This window comes from Lepus europaeus, chromosome 20 (assembly GCF_033115175.1).
Source record: "Lepus europaeus isolate LE1 chromosome 20, mLepTim1.pri, whole genome shotgun sequence".
NCBI lineage: Eukaryota > Metazoa > Chordata > Mammalia > Lagomorpha > Leporidae > Lepus > Lepus europaeus.
In genome coordinates, this window is record NC_084846.1 from 63541797 (window position 1) to 63566748 (window position 24952).

Sequence of the window (24952 nt, forward strand, 5' to 3'; positions counted from 1 at the left end):
CCACGCAGGAGCTGTTACTCTCCTCTCTCATCCTTGGAAACCGAGGCCCAGAGATGACATCACACCAATGGAGCTCCTTCCTGGCTCTGCACACTCACACTGCCCAGCGGCTCACTCAGGTCCTGAGGGACACCTGGCTCCCAGAGCCCCTTCCCCGGACATGCTCCTGGCAGGGGCCCACTGGCAGGGCAAACGGCTGGAGGAGGCGGCGGGGGGGGGGGCAAGGACAGCGCGGAGGGCACCGCCCACTCAGCCTGCTGGGGGCTGCAGTCTCACTTGTGAGCCTCCGTGGGGCTCAGCCTGTACCCCCGCTGATGGAACCACCCAGAAAATGGTCCCTTCTGCTCACCCCTCTATGTAGCCCAGCTACAGCTAAGGATTTACTTTGGGGGCTCAGCATTATGGCATGGTGTTAAGCCACCAACTGACACTGGCATCCCACAAGGGCTGGTTTGTGACTTGGCTGCTCCAGCTCCAATCCAGCTCCCTGCTAACAGCCGGGCAAAAGCAGTGAAAGATGGGCCAGGCGATTGGGCCCCTGCACCCACATGAATGCTATGGCTGTGGCCTGGCCCAGCACTGGCAGCCATCGGGAATGAACCAGCAGATGGAAGGCTGTCTCTCCCTCTGTAACTCTACCTCCTCTGACACATTGCAGCGCTGGTTGTAAGCACTGGCCCCATGCAGGTGGCCTGTACCCCTGGTGGCCCCCTCACAGCCACGCAGCTGCCTGAGCCTCCCAGCTCCTGGAATTGGGATGTGGCTGATGCCAGCTCCTGTTCCCCACCTGGGTACAGCTGCTTGTGTCCTCAGCAGTGGGCAGCGCCGAGTCCTGCTGCAGCCCCCCACACCACAGGGACACCTGGTCACACCAGCTGTGACATCGCCACCACTGCAGGCAGCCCCGCGCGGATGGGGACCAGTCCCTCACATGGAACACGAAGTGTCCTGCACTCGGGGCAGGCCTGGGGAGTGCCTCTGGGCCCCACTGCACAGTTCTGCCTTCAGCCATGGCCGGCCTCGGTATCCACAGGAGGTAACCTGAGCAGTCTGCAAACAGTGGGGGCTCCCTTGGCCTTGGCCGGCACCTGCGAGGGTGGGCCGTGTGTGCTGTGTGGCCTGGTGGTCAGGAAGCCCACATCCCGTATCATAGTGCCTGTGCCTGCTCCAGGCCCCAGCAGACCCTGGGAAGCAGCGGTGCCCACCACCCACCCACTTGGGAGACCGGAACTGAGTTCTTGGCTCCCGGCTTCAGCCCAAGCAAACCCCGCTGTGGGCACCTGGGGAGTGAACCAGCAGACGAAGCAAGCACTCTCTCTAATAAACAAAAATTTAAGGGTGAGCTTTCTTGTCTTTGCCTCCAACACGTGGAAAAAAGAAACACAGGCTGGACCGCACCGTGCTTTTATTTTATATTTATTAAGTATTCCTTGTTTTTCACCGAGACACAGGGGGCGTGGCTCTGGGTGCACAGACAGGCGCCTCATTCTGGAAGCCGAGACCGCGGCAGCTGCACCTAGGGTTAGAGAAGTTTTGTCAGCCGGGCAGCCCAGGCCAGGGGCCACACCGCTGACCCCGGGAAGGGAACAACCGAGACCGCGAACCTGCTCACCAGGTGCTCGCATGGGAGGCCTTGGTCCCACTGCATGACAGGAGACGCAGATGAGACACACCACAGAGCCTGCTGTGAAGACACGGCGACACCACACACACGGCCGGCGATGACCGCCTCCTGGGACCTGTGCAGGTGAGAACCACACCTAAATCCCTGAGCCACAGCCCAGAGCACCCCAGCCGAAGCAGATTCTGGAGGAGAGACTGCAGACAAACCCAACCCCAAGGCAGCCCCACGCCCTCCCAGGAACCCAGACCCCAAGCCCCGTCTGTCCCAAAGCAGTCTCCTGAGCTCGGGGCCGGCAACCCCCCCAGGACCTTCTCTTAGCAGGTGACCCGGGCACTCAGCACAGAACCCCGACAGAAGTGAGGGGACTTGCTGGCCACACCCTCCCTGTCCTCACCGAGCACAGGCTCCCCGGGTCGGCCGGACAGCCGCCGAGGGGACCGTTTCCCAGGTCTCCTCCGGCTCTGGCATCCTGGGATCGTCGGCCGATGTGGCTCACGCCAGGCGCTGGGGCAGTGATGCAGCAGCGCCGCTGCCAGGGACCGTGGGCATCTCCGACGCCTCTCCTTGTGGCTAACAAAGTAGCCTGTGGCTTTCTGGATGCTGCTGGGAAACGTGGACCTCTGATTAGAGACAAAAAGCGGCCAGAGCACCACCACCGCCGACTGCCCGGCAAGGCCCGCCCCTCCAGGGAGCTGCAAGGCCAGCCGGAAGCAGGCTGCCTCTGCTTAGGGGGACGGCAATACCTCCTCCATTCCAAGGCTGTCTGCTGCAAAGACCCCCGGGGCCAAGGGCAGCCGGCACCCCACTCTCAAGGCCACAGGAACGCGAGACTCACGGGGAAGCGTCTCCCCACAGCAGGCCTGGGGCGTTCGGAGGCTGTTCCTGGACTGAAGAGACAGACGGTCAGCTGGAAGCCTTGACCCCGAGAAGAGGTGACCCCTCCCACCAAGAACAAGAGGGCGTCTCCCTCCAGCCCAAGCCTGGCTCAAACCTCGGCCAGTGAGCCCTCAGCACCCGATTCTGCCCCTGGGCTCCCCATCTGTGCTGGGCCTAGAACGCCTCATGGTGAGTTCACTCTGGGCACAAAACAAGAGCCCCCCAGGCGCTGTCCCCGGCCCCCAGTAGCTCCTCCTGCGGGAACCTGCAGCACCGGTCGCCCGGGCCCGGCCTCCCCTTACTCTGGCTCAGTCCCCAAGCTTGGAAAGCTGTTTAAGGATAAAGTGTACTGAGCCTAGAGCCCTCACGTGCACGGCCACGTGGCCACCGGGGACCCGACACGTGGCCGGTGCGGACTGCAAGTTCTACTCAGTTTTCACGTCGCTCCACGTGCGTGTCTACACAGCACCCGGCCCGTCGGATCCGGGCGGGCGCCGGCAGCTGTCTGAAAGTTCTATAACCTTGCTCTGGAGGCAGCAGGGCAAGGCCTCAAACCGTTTCGACACTGCTCTGGCAAGCACTGCAGGAATGCACAGGGCCACGGCAGGCCCAGGCACGCTGGAGGCTTGCGGGCCCGCCCGCCCGCCCGGGCCTGGGGCCGGACGCCTCCCTGGGCACCAGGAGCGGACCCAGGTGCAGAGACCCTCAGCCAAGAGGCGCTGTGGCCGAGCCGGGGGCAGCCTCTCGAAGGGACGACCCCAGGCGACTCCCCGGGGCATCGTGCCGGCGGTCAGCCCTCTCGCCTGCCGGGGCCGCGCACCTGCCCGCGGCTGCAGCCTGCGGAGGAACGCGCGCGGCCAGGCCCGGCCTGCGCCTCCGGACACCGGAACTCCCCTACCGCAGCGCCCACGCGGGCCCCTCCAGGTCACGAGGTCACGCGGGGCCACCTCTCTTGCGCGCCGGGCCCTCCGAGGCAGGGGCAGTCGCCCCGAAGCCCCAGGCCTCCGCCGGGAACGGCCTCAGCGCGCGGGCAAGGCCGGGCTCCGAACGCCGCCCACGCCTCTCCGCCGCGGCCCGGCCGCCCGTCACCGACTCCCGAGCCCCCCAACTCCTACCTTCTTGGCCCGGGACCGGCGGAAACCGCCTGCGACCCTCGATGGCAGCGGATAAGGAAAGCGCCGCGACAGCTCGCCATGGCCGTACCACCCGCGCCACCACCGCTGACGCCACGGCGTAGCCCCGCCCTGACGCCGCGGGTCACGTGACCGCGCCTCTGTAGATGACGTCAGCGCGCCCGCGGGGCGTGTCCTCGGCGCGCGGAGCCGCGCGGGACTCGGTGCGCTGTGCGCCTGCGCGCCTGCCCTTGGTGGGGATTCCGCCGCGCTGTGTGGGCCTTCAGTGACTGGCGAGCGGGAGACCCGGCCGCGGGAGAGGCAGTGCGTGCTCGGGACTGTGGTTTCCCGCCGGGCCCCGCGTGCACCTGGCGGGAAGGCCCCGCGCAGAGCCGTGCTTGGAGCTCCAGCTTTGAGTGTCGAGCCGTTCAGCCACGGTGTCAGGTCGCCGGGGCCGGCGTTCGCACGACTCGCGTGGGGCACCGCGTGGCCTGTCACAGTGCCTGGCTCCAGTCGCAGCCCCGTGCCCAAGCCCACCTCCCTGCGGAGTGCACCGCGAAGGCAGCAGGGGGGGCTCAAGTGCTGTCACCCGCGGTGGGGGGCGCGCGTGGGGCTTCAGCCATGAGGACAGAACCAGCAGATGGGAGGCTGACCCCCCCCAACTCTGCCTTCCAAATACAGGATCTTAGGAGCTTTTCAACACAGATAACCAGAAAGCCCACGAGAGACGGGAGACACTTGCTTATCCAATATTAAAAAGTATGCTAGGCCAGAAACACGTATACAAGGTTCAGCTGCGGTTTTGCTAGAAGCTACGAGACTGGTGCCAGCAGTGTTTACGTACCAGGATACTGGAAGGAACCTTCTACAAAGCCACACGTCAGCACCCAAGAGCTTCCAGGCCAAGCGGCATGCGCCGGGGAGAAGGGAAGCCTTTTCCCTCTTCCCTGGGAAGTTCTTGGTTAGGGGCCCCCTGAAAAAGATAGTTAACAAGAGAAGAACCGCAGCAGCTTAGCTCCCCAAGGCAGTGAGCGTGCAAGAGGTGCCTTGGGGTTCAGGCTTCCATGCCATCTTCATCTGAAAAAGAAGGGAGGGGGGGCGCAGGTCACCAGGGGAGCCCCTGTGGAGCAGGTTCCCTCTGTGCCCCTCCATGCAGGCCCGAGGGTCTCAAGTGATTTACGATCACAAAGGGAGACCCCCTTACAAATGGGGACTTATTTTATAAATATAAATTTTCCTTCCAAAAGGGTAGCTTATACTGTTTTTGTAGCTTTTGGTTCTCAAAATAATACTTGATGCAAATTAGGCATATTCTGGGGTGGCCCGTCCTGGTTTCTTCCTCATATTTTAGGGTGGCCTATGTGGACCAGGAGAGGAAACCCGCAGTCTGGCCCTGGAAGAATAGAGCCAAGGAGCTGTCCAAGTGGGGCTCCCGGGACGCCCCTGTTGGGGGCCACGCAGGCTGGCGGGACGTCACTAAGAGCCAGAACTTGTTTGTTCCTTCCAAATCCACAGGCTCGGAACTGGGATATCGTCAGTTCATTCAGAATTCCCTCCTTCGGCAGTGGGAAGACGGCACAGATTTGTCTCGGGTGCAGCAGTTGGATGGCGCGTGCCCGAGGGTAATGCAGACGCCCAGTTAGTTGCTTGCGAGCCCTTTGGTTCTCCTAGGAGGGAGGTGGGGGATGGGCTGTCAGGGCCAGATGGCAGAAAGGAACAGGAAGGAAAAAACAGCCAGGGAGCAGAGAAGATTTGCTCTTTAAGAAACCAGTGTGGGGTGGGCAGGCCTTCGGCACAGTGGGTTAAGCTGCTGTCTGGGGTGCCTGCACCCTATCTCACAGCACCTGGGCTCCAGGCCTGGCTCTGCTCAGAGTCCAGCTTCCTGCAAGTGTGCACCCTGGGAGGCAAGAAGTGATGGCTTAAGTGGTTGGGTCCCTGCCACCCATGTGGGAGACCTGGATGGAGCTCCTGGCTCCTGGTTTAGTGATGGCTGTTGCAGGCACTAGGAGAGTGAACCAGCAGACGGGGGGGGGGGGGTGGGGGTTAAATAAGCAAATGAAACATACCCTTAAAAACTGGTTGGAACCTGGCAAAAATGCAAGTCTGGGAACACTGAATGGGCCAGGTAAGGGTAAGTTTCCAGAGTTCAGAGGTTTCCAGAACAGAGGGTGAGGCTGGGGAGCATCTGTGTGCGGCTGTGTCCAGGCGGTGTTGCTGGTGCCCACCCACCTCAGTCTGGCCAGCTGAGCACCAGTGCCTCAGAGCTCCGTGGTGCCAGGAGGGGTCCCACACTGTCCTTGCCTTCAGCGGAGCTGTCCCAGGTGTGGTTGCCTGCAGCATCTCCGACACGGAGTGCAGGCGGCGGGGAGGAGGAGGCACTGCGCTGGGAGGCGAAGCCCAAGAAGCCACGTTTGCCAGGAGTCCAGCAACGCTGGCACTGCTGAGCCAGGCTTGGGCTGGTTCTGAATGATTCCGAAGAGGGGAGGGAGGGAGCGAGGGCTGTCTGAGACGCGGACAGTTCCCGCGGGGCGTGCTCTGAGCCGGGCCTCCGGGCGTTTCCATCACTGAACACAGCAGAGCCGGTGTACCATAGACAGCCCGGTGACGGTGGCTCGGTGGCTCGGTGGCTCGAGAGCTTGGAGCCACCAAGCAGGCTGGGGGGCTTACTGGTGGGAAAGCAGTGGCCCTCGGAAGTGGACTGCTGGACACTCTGAGGTGTGACTGTTTTCTGTTACCGTTGCGGTGGTCTTACGAGAGCCAGACCACTTACACAACTAGGACTCAGATCCACACCCACAGCCACGTGTCCTGGACACCGGTGCCGGCCCACAGTCACCAGCCTGGGCCGCCAGCCTGCTGAAAGTCAGACTGGTGGGCAGCCAGGCGCTGGGTCCAGTGACCATCAAGGAGGCTAAACAGGAATCCTAGGACGCTCCTGCTCATTTTGTCCCTGCTCCCAGCGTGGGCTCAACCAGAGAAATCCCAGCGCATTCCCGAAGCAATGCTGTGGGCGGCTCTGCATGCAGGCCGCTGTCCTGGGGATGGTGGGGGTGGTGAGGCCCCAGTGCGCCGCCCTGGTGTCGGGATGTGGGAAGCTGCTCTGTCTGCCCCGGGGAAGCGCTGGAGGCCGGCTCTTAAGTAACCGGACCGAATAGGGCCCGACCGGGGCAGACCAGTACAGCAAAGACTGAATGCAAGGACTACTGACAGGGGCCAGGATCCCAGGGGGTAAAGAGACCAAGGATAGCAGACTCAGGGCGCAGCCACGGTTCCCAAGGGAGAAGCCCCCCACTCCACCAGGCAGTGCCAGCAGAACTTGCGGGAAACCGGCCCCCAGGGTGCCGGGCTGCGAAACCTCCCCGCGGCCAGCTTGCTCCGCAGGGGCGCCGGCAGGTGTGCGCCGCAGGTGCCTTCCTGGGGAGGCTGCCCCTCGGGCCTGTCCCCCGGGAGCGGGGAACGCGGACGCGATGCGAACGCCACGGGCTGAGCACAGTCCCACCGCGGCTGGGGCTCCAATACGCGGGGCTCTTGGGGGCCCCGCCCGCACGTCCTGCTTCCCCAGGGGTCTGGGAACCGGGAGGAGCCGAGAGAGTCCGCGGGACCCAGGAGAGACGGAGCAGGGGCCCCGCCCCCGGCCAGGCCCCGCCCCACCGAGCCCCGCCCCCGGCCAGGCCCCGCCCCGCCTGAGCCCCGCCTTCCCGGCGCGCCGCGGGCCGCGCGGGCGGAGGCGGCAGAATTGAAAAGTTGGAGCAGCTCCCGCGCGCGCCACCGTGGCCCTGAGGCGCGCAGGGCGGGGTGGGGGCGGGGCCAGCCACTCGCCCTCCCTGAGGGCACGGGGCGGGTGGCCGGCTGGACAGGCTCGCTGGAAGGCCCTGGCAGGGCGGAGGTGCCCGGGGTCCTCCCGGGGGGCGCCGGGTGACCGGGGTCACGCTCAGCCGCCCTGAGGGGGCGGGGCCAGGGCCAATGGGCGGGGCCTCGGCGCGGCTTCCTCCTCGAAGGGGCGGGGCCTGGCCGCGGGGCGGTGCGCAGAAGCCCGGAAGTGCGAGCGCGCGGCGGCTGTGGGCGGGGCCTCCCTGCTTGGGGCGGGGCCTGCGCGGGCGGGGCGGCACCCTGGGCCCGGAAGTGCGGGTGCGGGGCGCGGCCGGGGCGGGGACTGCGGGCGGGCGGCGCCGGGAGCGCGGGGCGGCGGGCCCAGGGCGAGCATGTAGTGGCCCTGGCGGCGGGGCTCCCGGGGCGGGCCGGGCGGGCCGCGGGGGCCGCACGCGGCGACATGGAGGAGGAGGGCAAAAAGGGCAAGAAGGTGAGCGGGCCGCGCGGGGTCGGGGCTCCCCGGGCCGTGGGGCGGGCGGGCCCGGGACAATGGGCAGGGGGCCTGCGGCCGCGGGAGGAAGCGCCGCGCCCTCCGGGGTCCGGCCCGGCCGGCGGCCTCGTGCGGGCGCCGTCGCCGCGCGGACGCCGTGGGGTGCGCTGGCTGACGTGAGGCCGGCAGTGCTGGCGAGGCTCGGGTTTGCGTGGTGTGCGGGGTGGCTTTGATTGCAGGCCGGAGGAGTTGGCACAGAACTTTTTAGGGAGGCGGGTGCGGGGTCCGCGCGCGTCCGGTGGAGCGCGGGCTTCCCAGGGGCTGCTCCTCCATCGCCCGGCACGCGGGCCTGGCCCCCTCCCCTTGTCCGGCCCCACTTTTCCAAAGTTGGGTGCGGGATGGACGCTGGTGGCCTCCGCGGGGTCCGGTGCGGCCGCTCCCCTGCCCGCCGTCCGACTCAGGTGCGGTCCCCGCACGCGTGGTGTTAAGGCTGGGAGACAGCTGACGGAGGGGCCGAGCGCGGGGGAAGGGGCGCCCACCCGGTGGTGACGGCCGGGGGCCGCCGGCCAGCGAGGCTGGGCGCGGGCACCGGCCGGAGCGGCGTGGGCTGGATTTCCGAGGCCCCCGCCGGCTTTGCTGGGAGCAGCGAGCCTGCAGGGGTCCCCGGAAAGCCCCAGAGAGCGCCAAGGCCGCTCTGAGCGTTGGCGGGGAGAGGGAGACAGCAAAACAGAGAGAATTGAACCGTGGACCAGGCGAGTGGTGCCTCTCGGTGTCCGGTCGGAGGAGGTCATCGGTCAGTTGGCTCAGCCCGGGCTTGTGCCGCCGTCCCAGCTTGGTCCCCGCAGGAGGCCGGACGGGCGCGCTGGGGACTTGTGGTTGAATCCAGGCCGTGGCTGAACGCACTTCACCTCGTGGGCTCTGGTGGGATGGGCACAGCCTTGCTGCACACTCGCCCACTCGGAGCGCGGTCCCCTCCAGCTTGGAACCCGAGAGCCTGCTTTATTCTCCTTACAGTAAATCAGCCAGCGATCCCGTCTCAAACTTACAGTCCGGAGGTTTTATAAAACCGTGCTTTGAACGTCTAAGCTCTCTAAGTTAGCTATGCAAAACACGCAGGGCAGAACCTGCACACACGTGGGCCGGCAGGCTCCTTGCGGGTCTCAGACGCTTGTGTTGTCGAGCAGGGGCTCAGCCTTGTGCCACTGTGGCCCATTTTCCTTGGGGCACAGGAACCAGGCAGCTGCCAGAGCACCAGCGGCCCCGAGTGGACTGCACAGAAGTGGTCCAGGCAGGCTGCTCCGAGGGGCCCGTAGTGTGTTTGGCAAATACGTGTTGAGGCCCCACTGTGAACCACGCTGATGAGCATGCTGGGAGCCACAGTGGAAGCTGGGTCAGTGCTGGTTCACCTGGAGGGCTGAGTGCATTGGCAGGGAACTCTGCTGGCTACCAAGGGCAGTGGGCCTGGGGGGCAGGGGTGACCTTTGGGGGTGCCCTGCTGCCCTGATGTCTGCAGAGCAGCCGGGGCTTGGCAGACGCAAGCCCTGATTTGAGTCAGGAGGCTAGGGCTCGTGTCTGCACACGGCCCACCTCGTGGCCCTGTCCTGGAAGAAGCACAGGTGTCGCTGGAGCTGGGCCTGTGTGTTTTTCTACTCGACTCAGACGAGGATCATGGCCTCGGGACGTCGCTGTTTGGCCTTAGCCTTGTGGTCCTGGCCTCTGTTGCACCTGTTGGAAGGTCTTGGGTCACACCTATCGGTAGCTGTGATTTGGGCTTGATAAAGTTAAATGTTTTTGTGTTGGTCCAACTTATTTGCATTGTTTAAACTGAAGGTTGTAAGGACCCCTGTTGATATTAAATGTTAATGGGGAATCACTAATTTTGTATATGTTAAGTTCTGATTTGATAGATGAGTGAGCTTCAAAAAGTTTGTGGAAAACGGTGAAGAGTTTATTTTGGTGCAGAAAGTTTTGAAATCTACGTCTAGCTTTTCTTTCTTTTTTTTTTTTAAGATTTATTTATTTATTTGAAAGTCAGAGAGAGAGAGAGAGGTCTTCCATCCACTGGTTCACTCCCCAGATGGCTGCAACTGCCGGAGCTGTGCCGATCCGAAGCCAGGAGCCAGGAGCTTCCTCCAGGTCTCCCCTGTGGGTGCAGGGGCCTAAGCACTTGGGCCATCTTCTACTGCTTTCCCAGGCCACAGCAGAGAGCTGGATCGGAAGTGGAGCAGCTGGGACTAGAACCGGTGCCCATATGGGATGCTGGCACTGCAGGCGGTGGCTTTACCTGCTCTGCCACAGCGTTGGCCCCTGTGCATAGCTTTTCATAAGATGCGTTTGCCATGAACTTTTGCAAGACCTCTTGTATATGAGCACTGAGGCATTTGTAGGTGCAGTAATGATTTCTGGAGAAGACAAAGGGAGGGGAGGTCGCCAAGTGCTCTGCGTCGAAGTCTGATTGGTGCTGTCGTCTCGTATCTGGGCTGGATGATTTATGAAGAGGGGACATTGATTTCTTGCAGTTCCGGAGGCTGGGGTGAGCGTCCAGCCAGGGCCTCTGGCTGCATCGCCCCAGGTCAGAAGGGGTGAGGACAGTAGCATGCGAGCCTGTGAGAGGAGGCGGGGCTCTGCGGCCCCTCCCTGAAGGCGGAGCCCCGTGACCAGGCAGGTAACGCCTCCCAGCAGCTCCGGCAGTCCGTGGATCTGGGAGAGCACATTCGAGTGACAGCAGTTAAACAAGGGGTGTGATTAGCCTGTCTCCTGTGTGTAACACGAAACAGGGAGGAAATGTTCCCTAGGTCGTGGCCCTCGGCTGTCGGCACTGGACTGGCCGAGCCTTTGAAGTCTGGAGGCTGTGCCTCCTGCACTTGCCCCGCCCCGTGGACGCGGGTGTGTCTGCACCTGTGTCTGCACGAGACTAAGTGGATTTTTCTTTCACTTTTTTAGATTCATTTATTTATTTGAGAGAGAGAGATATCTTTCCATTGATCTTCCATCAGCTGGTTCACTCCTGCAACAAGAGCGGGCTAGGGCAATGCCACGAGTCAGGAACTCTGTCTGGGTCTCTCCTGTGGGTGGCTTGGTCCAAACACGTGGGCCCGTCTTCTGCTGTTTTCCCAGCATCAGCAAGGAGCTGGGTAAGAGGTGGAGCAGCTGGGACTCAAACCGGTGCTGCATAGACAACAGCTTGGCTCCCTGCACAACACGCCAACCCCTGAAACGAAGCTTTTTTTTTCCCTTTAATTAATTTATTTGACGGGAGGGGTGGATATCTTCCATCTGCTGGTCCACTCCCGGGGTGGCTGCAACAGCAGCAATACTCCAGGCTGAAGCCAGGGGCCAGGAACTTCATCTGGGTCTCCCATGTGGGTGGCACGGGCCTAAACACTGAACCATCTTCTGTTGCTTTTTCCAGGCCATTAGCAGGGAGCTGGACCGGAAGCGGAGCAGCCGGGACTCGAACTGGCAGCCTGTGTCTGGCGGCTTAGCTCCCTGTGCGTACCCAGCCCCTGAAGGGAAGCCTTAGAGGCGTGCCAGCTGCTCCACCATGGCCAGCGCGCACTGGTGCTTTTACTCCTTTTCCCGTTAACAAGCGCTGGTCCACACTTAACCAAGTCACCTTCATAGCTGAGCCGCTTCTGCAGCCGTCAGCCGCCCCAGGGCTTGAGGTTCTGCACCTTGTGTCTGTCCCCTTGCACGGTTGGCACCGTGGTTCTGAGTGGCAGCGTGAGTTACCCTGGCTCAGGAGAGGGGGTGGATGGATGAGAACTCAACATGAGGCTCGTTCCTCCTGGGCTCGGAGGGTTGCCTGCTTATTAATTGTCAACACGGAGTCAGTCTGTAGTTGTAATTTATTGCAAAAAGATTTTGTTACGTTCTTGAGGGCAAAGTGACAGAGGGAGAGACAGAACAGAAGCAGAGGTAGGGAGAGAGGATCTTCCATCCACAGGTCCAGTCCTCAGATCGCCATAACAGCCAGGACCGGGCCAGGCTGAAGCCAGAAGCCAGGAACTCCCGGGTCTCCCGCGTGAGTGGCAGTTGCCCAGAGGTTAAGGCCGTCGTCCACTGCCTTCCCAGGCACGTTAGCAGGAGGCAGGGGCCGGAGCTCACGTGGGATGCCAGCCGGCGGTGCCAGGAAGCGGGCCCCTGTGGCTGGACGCAGGTTCAGAAGGCGCGTCGGAAGCCCGTGGGCGCTGGTTGCTGCGCTGAGGTCGCTTCCGAGGGAGGTGCTGTCACGGACCTTGCTCTGAGCAGCGCTGCGTGGAGGCTGCAGACGGGGGCCGCGGGGACGGTGGGGACCGGCACGGCTGCTCTTCGCTTTCTTCCGTGCCCTCTCCTCGCCCTCACTCGCAGTGCGAGGGACCGCTCGGCTGGGAGGGAGTCCTGGAAGTGCCGTGTTCAGCATCTGAGTTCCCCCTTTCCACGAGAACCTCTGACGCTGGCAGCTGTGGGGAGATGCAGGGGCCTTGCACCTGAGAGTCAGCAGCACACCTAAAATTAGAGTGGCAGAGGGCGGATGCCACAGCTCCGTGGAGCAGACGGGCGGGGAGGCGGCAGCCGCTTCCCTGTGGGGACCCGGGGCACGGGCAGCAGTCCCGAGGAAGAGAAGGGGGCTCCTGGGGTGTTCCGTGCCACCCATGGCCGTCGGGTGTGCGGGACGAGCCCGGACCTCAGAGCAGCAGGCGAGGGAGCGCGGGTGGAGGACACGGACGTGATGGCCGTGATGGCTCACCTGTCTGTCAGGGAAACTTCAGATGTAAATGCAGGGGGCATCGCGTCCCGAGGCCCGTGCCTGGCCTCTGGCGGTGTCACTGTGTGTACCGTGTTTCTGACGTGCTTCCTTCTCCTACCCCACCTGCCTGGGCTGAGCTGTGGCCCCCGAGTTCACGTGCTGGGGCCTCAGGACCTCGGGATGTGACCGTGTCTGTAGTCGGAGCCCTGAGAGGGTGATGGAGGCACGGCGACCATCGCGGTGGCCACCGCTCTCCCACGGCTGTGTCCTCGTAAGAGGGGGGATGGGGCACGGACACGCGAGGGGCGGTGTGGGAGGACACACGAGGGACGGCGTGGGAAGACGTGAGGAGGACATGGTGTAGGAGGACACATGGAGGGCATGGAGAGAACACAGGGAGGACACAGTGTGAGAGGACATGGGGAGCACACTTGGAGGACACAGGGACGGTGTGGGAGGACACGGAGAGGACATGGGAGGACACACGGTGGCATGAGGGAGCACAGGAGGTGTGGTAGGGCACATGGAAGACACAGAGCCTGCAGCCGTCCAGGGAAACCACCTGCCACACCTCGACTTTGGACCTCCGCTGCTGACCGACAAAACGTTCCTGCAGAGGGCCTGTGGCCTGGGTGCTTTAGGGCCACACCGGGGGCTGCCATGCACCTGCGCTGTCGCCTGCACGTGGAATGGCCCGTGCTGCCCTCAGAGTGGCCGGGAAGTGGCGCCTGTGTGCTGGGGCCATCCCCGTGCTGGGCCTGGGCTCTGAGTGGGCCCGGTCCTGAGCTCCTGTCCCTGTTGGCGCACATCTCACATTTGACTTGTCAGTTGAACCTCTGGCCTTTTTCTTTTTGACAGTGGAAATAGGAAACCTTCTCCCTAGTCCTGCGCCTGTGCCAGAAGCGCAGCCCTTGTCCTCGCACGTGTGCCTGCACAGTAGCCGTCTCGCTTGCGTTGTGTCGGCGGCCGGCGGTGGGTATGCGGTGGAGGTAATCCCCTTTGGCAAGGCTGCTAGGAAGCTGGGGCTGGCCTTTGTCTGCAGCTTAGCGGTGGTATATCCTGTAACCGGGGGAGGGCCAGGAGCTGGGTCCCGGAAGCCAGAGTGGCTGGCCTCCTCGGTGTGGGGCATCCCTGTGGCCGGAGTTGCCACTTCGCCTGTGTCGTTGCTTGCAGCTTTGGGGAAAAAGATAGAAAAACATTGATTTATGTAAATCTTGGTATTCTCTAGGTTACAGCTCCACACAAGTTCTTTCCAAAACTCTTGTTTGCTGCCTGTGGGCCACGATGACAGCTCTGTGCTCAGGCCTGGGCTGGTTTCCGTGGCAGGGACACGTGTTGTTGAGGGGACACCTTGGACAGGTCTAGGGGTCACACGTGTGACCCTGTGTGACTTGGTGAGGGTGCCCAGGAGTCAGGATGGCTGGCGGCCCTCATCGCCGCCAGGTGCGTCACTGCCCATGGCTCACTGGTTGTGTTCTCAGAGACACACAGCGGCTGAAGCCCACCCGCCCATCACATCTGGTCAGACACCTCTCTCCTCTCCTTCTCTCCTTCTCTCCTCTCCTTCCCTCCCTCCCTTCCTTATTTGAGAGGGCGTGCGAGTGCCCGTTCACTGGTTTGCTCCTTAGAGACCAAATCCCACTTACGTTTAATGTAGCATTGGTAGGCTGTGTTTAACTCTGCCGTCCTCTTATTTGCTTTCTATTTCTTGGTACTTAGTTCTGTTTTGGTCGTCTTCTGGGTTACTTGAGTGTTTTTAGTGTTCCGTCCTGTTGCAGTTGGCTTCTTAGCTGTCTCTCCTGTAGGGATCACCGCTTCTGATCCTGTAGGGATCACCTGTCAGCTGGGGCTGGCTTTGCAGGGCTGCAGATTAAACCAACGCTGGTTCTAGTCCCGGCTGCTCTGCTTCCAATCCAGCTCCCTGCCAGTGTGCCTAGCAAAGCTACGGAGGGTGGTCCAGATCCTTGGGTCCCTGCCACCACGTGGGAGACCTGGATGGAGTTCCTGGCTTCAGTCTGGCCCAGCCCTGGCTGTGGCTGCCTTTTGGGGAATGAACTAGTGGATGGAAGATCTCTCTCCCTTTCTGTCACTCTGTCTTTCAAATAAATAAATCTTTAAGAAACAGCCCAAACGCGATGTGCCGGCCACAGCGGCCATTGGAGGGTGAACCAATGGCAAAAAGGAAGACCTTTCTCTCTCTTTCTCTCTCTCACTATCCACTCTGCCTGTCCAAAAAAAAAAAAAAAAAAAAAAAAAACCAGCCCAAAAACCTGTAAGCAGTATCTTTCCATTTATTCTCCCTGTTCTTTGTACAATTAAAAATACTTACTTATTCTGAAAGGCAGGCAGAGAGAGAGATCTTCCATCTGCTGCTTCACTTCCCAGGTGCCTGCAACAGCTCAGGCCAGGCAAAACCAAGAGCCTGGAACTCAAATCAGGTCTTGCACATGGGTGGTGGGGACCCAAGTCATGGAGCCATCACCGCTGCCTCCCAGACGTGAACCCGGGACGTGCCCAGGCCCTCTGCTGGGGGACGTGCTGGGGGACGCGCCCGGGCCCTCTGCTGGGGACACGCCCGGGCCCTCTGCTGGGGACGCGCCTGGGCCCTCTGCTGGGGGACGCGCCCGGGCCCTCTGCTGGGGACGCGCCTGGGCCCTCTGCTGGGGACGCGCCCGGGCCCTCTGCTGGGGACGCGCCCGGGCCCTCTGCTGGGGGACGCGCCCGGGCCCTCTGCTGGGGGACGCGCCAGGGCCCTCTGCTGGGGACGCGCCCGGGTCCTCTGCTGGGGGACGTGCCCAGGCCCTCTGCTGGGGATGCGCCCGGGCCCTCTGCTGGGGGACGCTTCCCAAATACCAGCAACAAGCAGGGTCAGGCCTGCACTAGGCGGAACTCCGTCCAGGTCTCCCACGTGGCGGCAGGGACTCTTGTGCTTGAGCTGACACCTGCTGCTCCGTGAGTGTGTCGGCAGGAAGCTGGAGTCAGAGTGGAGCCGGTTCTCAAGCCTAGGCACTCTGAAACAGGATCTGGTGTCCCAAGTGATGGCTAGACCACTGTGCCAGATGCCTGGGTGTGGACTTCCAGGTTGTCAGTTTACCCTCACAGATATTGAACAGGTTAAGCTGCCACTAGCCTGTCACAGGTGTGTAATGCAGTTTTTAAATTTATTTATTTTTTATTTTTTTGCCAGGCAGAGTTAGACAGTGAGAGAGAGAGAGACAGAGACAGAGTTATAGACAGTGAGAGAGAGACAGAGACACAGTTATAGACAGTGAGAGAGAGAGACAGAGACACAGTTATAGACAGTGAGAGAGAGAGACAGAGATACAGTTATAGACAGTGAGAGAGAGAGACAGAGACACAGTTATAGACAGTGAGAGAGAGAGACAGAGACACAGTTATAGACAGTGAGAGAGAGAGACAGAGACACAGTTATAGACAGTGAGAGAGAGACAGAGACACAGTTATAGACAGTGAGAGACAGAGACACAGTTATAGACAGTGAGAGAGAGAGACAGAGACACAGTTATAGACAGTGAGAGACAGAGACACAGTTATAGACAGTGAGAGAGAGACAGAGACACAGTTATAGACAGTGAGAGAGAGAGACAGAGACACAGTTATAGACAGTGAGAGAGAGAGACAGAGACACAGTTATAGACAGTGAGAGAGAGACAGAGACACAGTTATAGACAGTGAGAGAGACAGAGACACAGTTATAGACAGTGAGAGAGAGAGACAGAGACACAGTTATAGACAGTGAGAGAGAGAGACAGAGACACAGTTATAGACAGTGAGAGAGAGACAGAGACACAGTTATAGACAGTGAGAGAGAGAGACAGAGACACAGTTATAGACAGTGAGAGAGAGAGACAGAGACACAGTTATAGACAGTGAGAGAGAGAGACAGAGACACAGTTATAGACAGTGAGAGAGAGAGACAGAGACACAGTTATAGACAGTGAGAGAGAGACAGAGACACAGTTATAGACAGTGAGAGAGAGAGACACAGTTATAGACAGTGAGAGAGAGAGACAGAGACACAGTTATAGACAGTGAGAGACAGAGACACAGTTATAGACAGTGAGAGAGAGAGACAGAGACACAGTTATAGACAGTGAGAGAGAGACAGAGACACAGTTATAGACAGTGAGAGAGAGAGACAGAGACACAGTTATAGACAGTGAGAGAGAGAGACAGAGACACAGTTATAGACAGTGAGAGAGAGAGACAGAGACACAGTTATAGACAGTGAGAGAGAGAGACAGACACAGTTATAGACAGTGAGAGAGAGAGACAGAGACACAGTTATAGACAGTGAGAGAGAGAGACAGAGACACAGTTATAGACAGTGAGAGAGAGACAGAGACACAGTTATAGACAGTGAGAGAGAGAGACAGAGACAGAGTTATAGACAGTGAGAGAGAGAGACAGAGACACAGTTATAGACAGTGAGAGAGAGAGACAGAGACACAGTTATAGACAGTGAGAGAGAGAGACAGAGACACAGTTATAGACAGTGAGAGAGAGAGACAGAGACACAGTTATAGACAGTGAGAGAGAGAGACAGAGACAGAGTTATAGACAGTGAGAGAGAGAGACAGAGACACAGTTATAGACAGTGAGAGAGAGAGACAGAGACACAGTTATAGACAGTGAGAGAGAGAGACAGAGACACAGTTATAGACAGTGAGAGACAGAGACACAGTTATAGACAGTGAGAGAGAGAGACAGAGACACAGTTATAGACAGTGAGAGACAGAGACAGAGACACAGTTATAGACAGTGAGAGAGAGACAGAGACACAGTTATAGACAGTGAGAGAAACAGAGACACAGTTATAGACAGTGAGAGAGAGACAGAGACACAGTTATAGACAGTGAGAGAGACAGAGACACAGTTATAGACAGTGAGAGAGAGAGAGACAGAGACACAGTTATAGACAGTGAGAGAGAGAGACAGAGACACAGTTATAGACAGTGAGAGAGACAGAGACACAGTTATAGACAGTGAGAGAGAGAGAGACAGAGACACAGTTATAGACAGTGAGAGAGAGACAGAGACACAGTTATAGACAGTGAGAGAGAGACAGAGACAGAGTTATAGACAGTGAGAGAGAGAGACAGAGACACAGTTATAGACAGTGAGAGAGAGAGACAGAGACACAGTTATAGACAGTGAGAGAGAGAGACAGAGACACAGTTATAGACAGTGAGAGAGAGACAGAGACACAGTTATAGACAGTGAGAGAGAGAGACAGAGACACAGTTATAGACAGTGAGAGAGAGACAGAGACACAGTTATAGACAGTGAGAGAGAGAGACAGAGACACAGTTATAGACAGTGAGAGAGAGAGACAGAGACACAGTTATAGACAGTGAGAGAGAGAGACAGAGACACAGTTATAGACAGTGAGAGACAGAGACAGAGACACAGTTATAGACAGTGAGAGAGAGAGACACAGTTATAGACAGTGAGAGAGAGAGACAGAGACACAGTTATAGACAGTGAGAGACAGAGACACAGTTATAGACAGTGAGAGAGAGAGACAGAGACACAGTTATAGACAGTGAGAGAGAGAGACAGAGACACAGTTATAGACAGTGAGAGAGAGAGACAGAGACACAGTTATAGACAGTGAGAGAGAGACAGAGACACAGTTATAGACAGTGAGAGAGAGAGACAGAGACACAGTTATAGACAGTGAGAGAGAGAGACAGAGACACAGTTATAGACAGTGAGAGAGAGAGACAGAGACACAGTTATAGACAGTGAGAGAGAGACAGAGACACAGTTATAGACAGTGAGAGAGAGAGACAGAGACACAGTTATAGACAGTGAGAGAGAGAGACAGAGACACAGTTATAGACAGTGAGAGAGAGACAGAGACACAGTTATAGACAGTGAGAGAGAGAGACAGAGACACAGTTATAGACAGTGAGAGAGAGAGACAGAGACACAGTTATAGACAGTGAGAGAGAGAGACAGAGACACAGTTATAGACAGTGAGAGAGAGACAGAGACACAGTTATAGACAGTGAGAGAGAGAGACAGAGACACAGTTATAGACAGTGAGAGAGAGAGACAGAGACACAGTTATAGACAGTGAGAGAGAGACAGAGACACAGTTATAGACAGTGAGAGAGAGAGACAGAGACACAGTTATAGACAGTGAGAGAGAGACAGAGACACAGTTATAGACAGTGAGAGAGAGAGACAGAGACACAGTTATAGACAGTGAGAGACAGAAACAGAGACACAGTTATAGACAGTGAGAGAGACAGAGACACAGTTATAGACAGTGAGAGAGAGAGACAGAGACACAGTTATAGACAGTGAGAGAGAGAGACAGAGACACAGTTATAGACAGTGAGAGAGAGAGAGACAGAGACACAGTTATAGACAGTGAGAGAGAGAGACAGAGACACAGTTATAGACAGTGAGAGAGAGAGACAGAGACAGAGTTATAGACAGTGAGAGAGACAGAGACACAGTTATAGACAGTGAGAGAGAGAGACAGAGACACAGTTATAGACAGTGAGAGAGAGAGACAGAGACACAGTTATAGACAGTGAGAGAGAGAGACAGAGACACAGTTATAGACAGTGAGAGAGAGAGACAGAGACACAGTTATAGACAGTGAGAGAGACAGAGACAGAGACACAGTTTTAGACAGTGAGAGAGAGAGACAGAGACACAGTTATAGACAGTGAGAGAGAGAGACAGAGACAGAGTTATAGACAGTGAGAGAGACAGAGACACAGTTATAGACAGTGAGAGAGAGACAGAGACACAGTTATAGACAGTGAGAGAGAGAGACAGAGACACAGTTATAGACAGTGAGAGAGAAACAGAGACACAGTTATAGACAGTGAGAGAGAGAGACAGAGACACAGTTATAGACAGTGAGAGAGAGAGACAGAGACACAGTTATAGACAGTGAGAGACAGAGACACAGTTATAGACAGTGAGAGAGAGAGACAGAGACACAGTTATAGACAGTGAGAGAGAGACAGAGACACAGTTATAGACAGTGAGAGAGAGAGACAGAGACACAGTTATAGACAGTGAGAGAGAAACAGAGACACAGTTATAGACAGTGAGAGAGAGAGACAGAGACACAGTTATAGACAGTGAGAGAGAGAGACAGAGACACAGTTATAGACAGTGAGAGAGAGAGACAGAGACACAGTTATAGACAGTGAGAGAGAGAGACAGAGACACAGTTATAGACAGTGAGAGAGAGAGACAGAGACACAGTTATAGACAGTGAGAGAGAGACAGAGACACAGTTATAGACAGTGAGAGAGAGACAGAGACAGAGTTATAGACAGTGAGAGAGAGACAGAGACACAGTTATAGACAGTGAGAGAGAGACAGAGACACAGTTATAGACAGTGAGAGAGAGACAGAGACACAGTTATAGACAGTGAGAGAGAGACAGAGACACAGTTATAGACAGTGAGAGAGAGACAGAGAGAAAGGTCTTCCTTCCGTTGGTTCACTCCCAGGCGCTGTGCCGATCCGAAGCCAGGAGCCAGGTGCTTCTCCTGGTCTCCCATGGGGTGCAGGGCCCAAGCACTTGGGCCATCCTCCACTGCACTCCTGGGCCACAGCAGATAGCTGGACTGGAAGAGGGGCAACCGGGACAGAATCCGGAACCCCGACTGGGACTAGTCCGGTGCCCCAACCGGGACTAGAACCCAGGTGCCGACGCTGCAGGCGGAGGATTAGCCTAGGGAGCCGCGGCGCTGGCCTGTGTGATGTATCTGTAGGGTTAAGTTCTGAAAATGCAGTTCCTGGGAAAGCAAATGTACATTTGTAATCTTAACAGATACTAACAGATGTGCTCCATAGTATCATGAAATTTTTAAAAATTAATTTATTTGAAAGGCAGAGCAACAGACAGGTGGTGGGGAGGGAGGGAGGGAGAGAGAGAGAGAGAGAGAGAGAACGAGTGACCAGTTGATTGATCTTCCATCTACTTCTTCATTCTCCAAATGTCTACAGAAGTTGGGCCTGGATCAGGCTAAAACCAGGAGCCAGGAACTCCATCCAGGTCTCCTACATGGGTGCAGGAAGCCAAGCACTTGGATCATTTTCCACTGCCTTTCCAGGCACATTAGCAGGGAGCTGGATTGGAGGCAAGGTAACTGGGACTTGAGTGGACACCCTGATGTGGGATATTGGCATTGCAATCTGTGTGCTACAATGCTGGCTCTTATTATTATTTTTTAAAGATATATCTGCTTATTTGAAAGGCAGAGTGACAGAGGGAGAGACGGAGAGGGAGGAAGAGAGAGATTGTCCATCCTTCCGTCCATGGCCTTAGTCCCCAAATGGCCACAGCAACCAGGGCTGAGTCAGGCAGAAGCCAGGAGCCAGGAGCTCCATCCTGGTCTCGCGTGTGGGTGCAGGGGCCCAAGGACTCGGGCCATCTTCTGCAGCCTTCCCAGGTGTGTTAACAGGAAGCTGGATTGGAAGTGGAGCAGCTGGGAGTTGGATCAGTGCTCACATGTGATGCCGGCCTCTCACGCGGTCGCTTAACCTGCTGTGCCACGACACCAGCCCTGCAGTTTTTATTCTCAGCATAAAAATGACAATTTAGGATGAAAGTGATCGTTCCAACATATTGCTGCCCATGTGGCATGATCCCAAACTATTGAAGGTTTCAGTATAAAGATGAAAATGATATTTGCTGAACATTTTGGATATTTCCAAAATGAACTTCAAAGTTTTTTCCTTAGTAAAAAGTACATTTACGTCTCAGAAGAAACAGCAAAACATATTCCGTGAGAAAACCTTCCCACTGAAGCCACTGCTAGTGGAGTTTGTGCACGTGGCCTCCTGCCTTGGTGTCGCTGATGGCGAGGGGTGGCTCAGTGTCCAGCAGGTGGAGACCCCCTGGGGAGCTGACACCGCCCTCCGAGCTCCCTCACCGTCCGCAGGGGCTCAGTGCCGCTGTGGCCCAGAGCGCGGATTGCCGTGACCGAAGTGCAGCAGGCGGAGGCGTGTGGGTTTGAAGCTGTGTACCCAGGCAGCTCCTCCCTGTACCCTGGGCTGGGGAGCCTGGTCTGCAGGGTGGGTGAGGGTGGGAGGACGGGGGGAGGGGAGGCTGTGCAGAGGAGAGAGAGGGCGGAGAGCTGGGGAGCAGGGCTGGTCCCTCTTGCTGCGGTCCCTGCACCTGGTGGTGACGGCAGCCACGGGGGCTGGTTCTGTGGGTGGGGTTTGCAGGCTGTGGGTCATGAAACCAGCGATGTCGGTAGCAACGTTTCCACGCGAGCATTAAAAAGATACCAGGGTAAGGACGAAGAACGTAAGGACAAATCCTTCTGGATTTGTTTTGAGTTAGAGCTGTTCACGTTTTTTCTTTTTGAAGCTGCCTGTTGCCTCCAGTGGGGACACTGGAATCCATGACATTAACAGCAGTGGGCACACGTAGCACTTGCTGTAGTCTGAATTCTTCTTCTTTAGATTTTTGTTGAACTTTATTTTATTAGAGAGAGAGAGAGAATCTGCTGGTTCAGCCTCCCGATGCCTGCGCCAGCTGGGACTGGGCCAGCCAGGAGCCAGGAGCGCTGCCTGGGTCTCCCATGTGCGTGGCAGGGACCCGAGCCCTTGAGCATCGCCTGCTGCCTCCCGGCGTGTACAACAGCAGGGAGCTGGAGCTGGGTGCAGAGGAGCCGGGCCGGAACCAGGCACTCTGCCGTGGGGTGTGGCTCCACTTGGGGACTTTATTTGCTGTGCCACGTGCCTCCTCTGTAGCCTGAATTCTATTTTAAATACTGTGGTTATGGTCAGTGGGAGAATGTATGTACGATAATCCCTTCCCCCTACCCTTGTCTGTAGTTTTGCTTTCCAAAGTTTAAATTCACTGAGGTCAGCCAGGTCCAGAAATATTAAATGGAAAATTCCAGAACTAATCAATTCTAGATTGCACTCGTCTGAGAAGCAGGATGAAATCTTACTGTGCCCTGCCTGGAACAGGAACCGACCCTTTTCCGTGTGTGCAAGCTGGGTGTGCTGTCCACCTGTCGTCACGAGACAGCACCGTGGCCCCTCGGAACCAGGGCCACAGTGTCTCACTGTGTTCAGCTAACCCAGATCCTATCTGGTATGGCCCCGAGGCACAGGAGTACTGATGCTGCCAGTTTTAGAACAGAATACTGTTACGATTGCTCTATGTTCTTATTTGTTACTGTTAATAATCTCTTACTGTATCTAATTTTTTAAAAAAGATTCATTTATTTGTTTGAAAGGTAGAGTTAGAGGAGAGACAGAAAGATCTATCCGCTGGTTCATTGCTCAGATGGCTACAACAGCTAGGGCTGTGTCAAGCCAAAGCCAGGAGCCAGGAGCTTCTTCTGGGTCTCCAGGGGCCCAGGGACTTGGCCCACCCTCTGCTGCTTTTCCAGGTGCCTTTGTCGGGAGCTGGATCTGAAGTAGAGCAGCCGGGGCTTGAACCAGCGACCACATGGGATGCCGACACTGCAGGCCACAGCTTAACCCGCGGGGCCTCAGCGCCGCCCCTATTGTGTCTGATTTGTCAGTTAAACTTTATCGTAGACGCGTACATATAGGAACAATGTAGGCATCCCCCGGGGGCCCTGTGATGTGTGGGTTCCTGTAAGGGTCCCATGGGGAGGGGGTGGTCACTGTGCTTTGGAAGGGAATGTGCCAGCAGGAGACCAGGTGGAGGGGCTTGGTCTGCGTTCTGTGGTATACTCAGAATTAGGCTGCAGGTTAGTGTTTTGGGGGGGGGCAAGAGTTCATTTTTTAGTTTCTCTAGAGTTTCTTTCAAAATGAAAATTTTTTATCATCAAGGATGTCTAGGCTGTTAGTCACATAGTTTTTGTTTTTTTTTTTTTTTTTTTTTTTTTTTTTTTGGACAGGCAGAGTTAGACAATGAGAGAGAGAGACAGAGAGAAAGGTCTTCCTTCCATTGGTTCACCCCCCCCCAAATGGCTGCTACAGCCGGCACACTGTGCCAATCTGAAGTCAGGAGCTAGGCCCTTCCTCCTGGTCTCCCATGCGGGTGCAGGGCCCAAGGACCTGGGCCATCCTCCACTGCCTTCCCGGGCCACAGCAGAGAGCTGGACTGGAAGAGGAACCACCGGGACAGAATCCGGCGCCACAACCGGGACTAGAACCTGGGGTGCCGGCGCCGCAGGTGGAGGATTAGCCTAGTGAGCTGCGGCACCGGCCTTTTTTTTTTTTTTTTTTTTTAAGATGATTTATTTACTTGAAAGGCAGAGTTGCATGGAGAGAGGGATCTTCCATCCAGTGGTTCTGCCTGAATGACTGCAACGGCCAGGGCCGGGCCAGGCCGAAGCCAGGAACCTGGAGCTCCATCCAGGTCTGCCCTGTGGATGGCACAGGCCCTGTTGCTGAGCTATCACCTGCTGCTACCCAGGGTGCATTAGCAGGGAGCCGGCCCAGAAGCGGAGCTGGGACACAGGTGTCCCGGGAGGTGTCTGAACCCGCAGTGCCAGACCTCAGCCCAGCAGTTTGGTTTTAAGTTGACCTCTGGGTTTGGGATGATTTCCCCTGGGAACAGTGACAGGGTCACCGTGTTCCCTGCACATGTGACACATTGGTTCTCCCTCGTTGGCAGCTGAGTTCTGTTGAAATCCTGCAGTTTGATCAGGAGAGCCTGTCTGGGGTTTGATCCTTCCATGCGCAGCCTTGCTGTTACAGCCAAGTCTTCTCGCTGGTTGCCGATGTTTGTGTCTCTCTTTGGACTCTGTTCTTGCCGTTCTCCTAGACGGCGGCCAGGACGGGTGGGCAGAGTTCACGTGGAGGACAGGTGGAGGCGCAGGGGGCTCGGCCGCCAGGTGGGATCCTGGAGTGCCTGGGCTTGAGTCCCGCCTCGGCCTCGGCCTCTGCCTCTGTGCTCAAGGATATGGCCACCTGCTGCCCGCGTGGGAGATGTGGACGGAGTTCCTGGCTCCTGGCTTCAGCCTGGCCCAGTCCTGGGTGTGGGAGTGGACCAGCGGGTAGAAGATCTCTTTCTTTCTCCTTCTCTCCTTCTTCCTATGTCACTCTGCCTTTTCTCCTCTCCTCTTCTTTTTAAAGATTTATTTATTTATTTGAAAGAGTTAACACACACACACACAGAGTGAGAGAGAGAGAGAGAGGTCATCCATCCTTTGGTTCACTTCCCAGTTGGCAGTATTGGCCAGAGCTGAGCAGCTGAGCTGGTGTGAAGCCAGGAGCCAGGAGCTTCTTCCAGGTCTCCCATGCGGGTACAGGGGCCCAAGGGCTTAGGCCGTCTTCCACTGCTTTCCCAGGCCATAGCAGAGAGTTGGATTGGA

At 57.6% G+C, this 24952-nt stretch overlaps 1 protein-coding gene and 1 non-coding gene across 4 annotated transcripts in view; one reads left to right on the forward strand and one right to left on the reverse strand.

The window, feature by feature from the left end:
* Nucleotides 1-2999: 2999 nt before the first annotated feature.
* Nucleotides 3000-3132, reverse strand: LOC133750171 (small nucleolar RNA SNORA9). Its single transcript, XR_009864673.1, has one exon. It is a non-coding gene; the product is annotated as a small nucleolar RNA SNORA9 (small nucleolar RNA).
* Nucleotides 3133-7807: 4675 nt separating this feature from the next.
* Nucleotides 7808-24952, forward strand: part of CCM2 (CCM2 scaffold protein) — a 56875-nt gene continuing 39730 nt past the window's right edge. The window contains exon 1 of one of the 3 annotated variants that reach the window (XM_062179042.1): nt 7808-7912. In XM_062179042.1, the coding sequence (XP_062035026.1) occupies nt 7883-7912 (30 nt within the window). In that variant the 5' untranslated portion in view covers nt 7808-7882. Of the gene's footprint in view, nt 7913-20687; nt 20788-24952 lie in introns of those variants that run through there. The other 2 variants (XM_062179043.1, XM_062179041.1) reach the window with 2 other exon arrangements.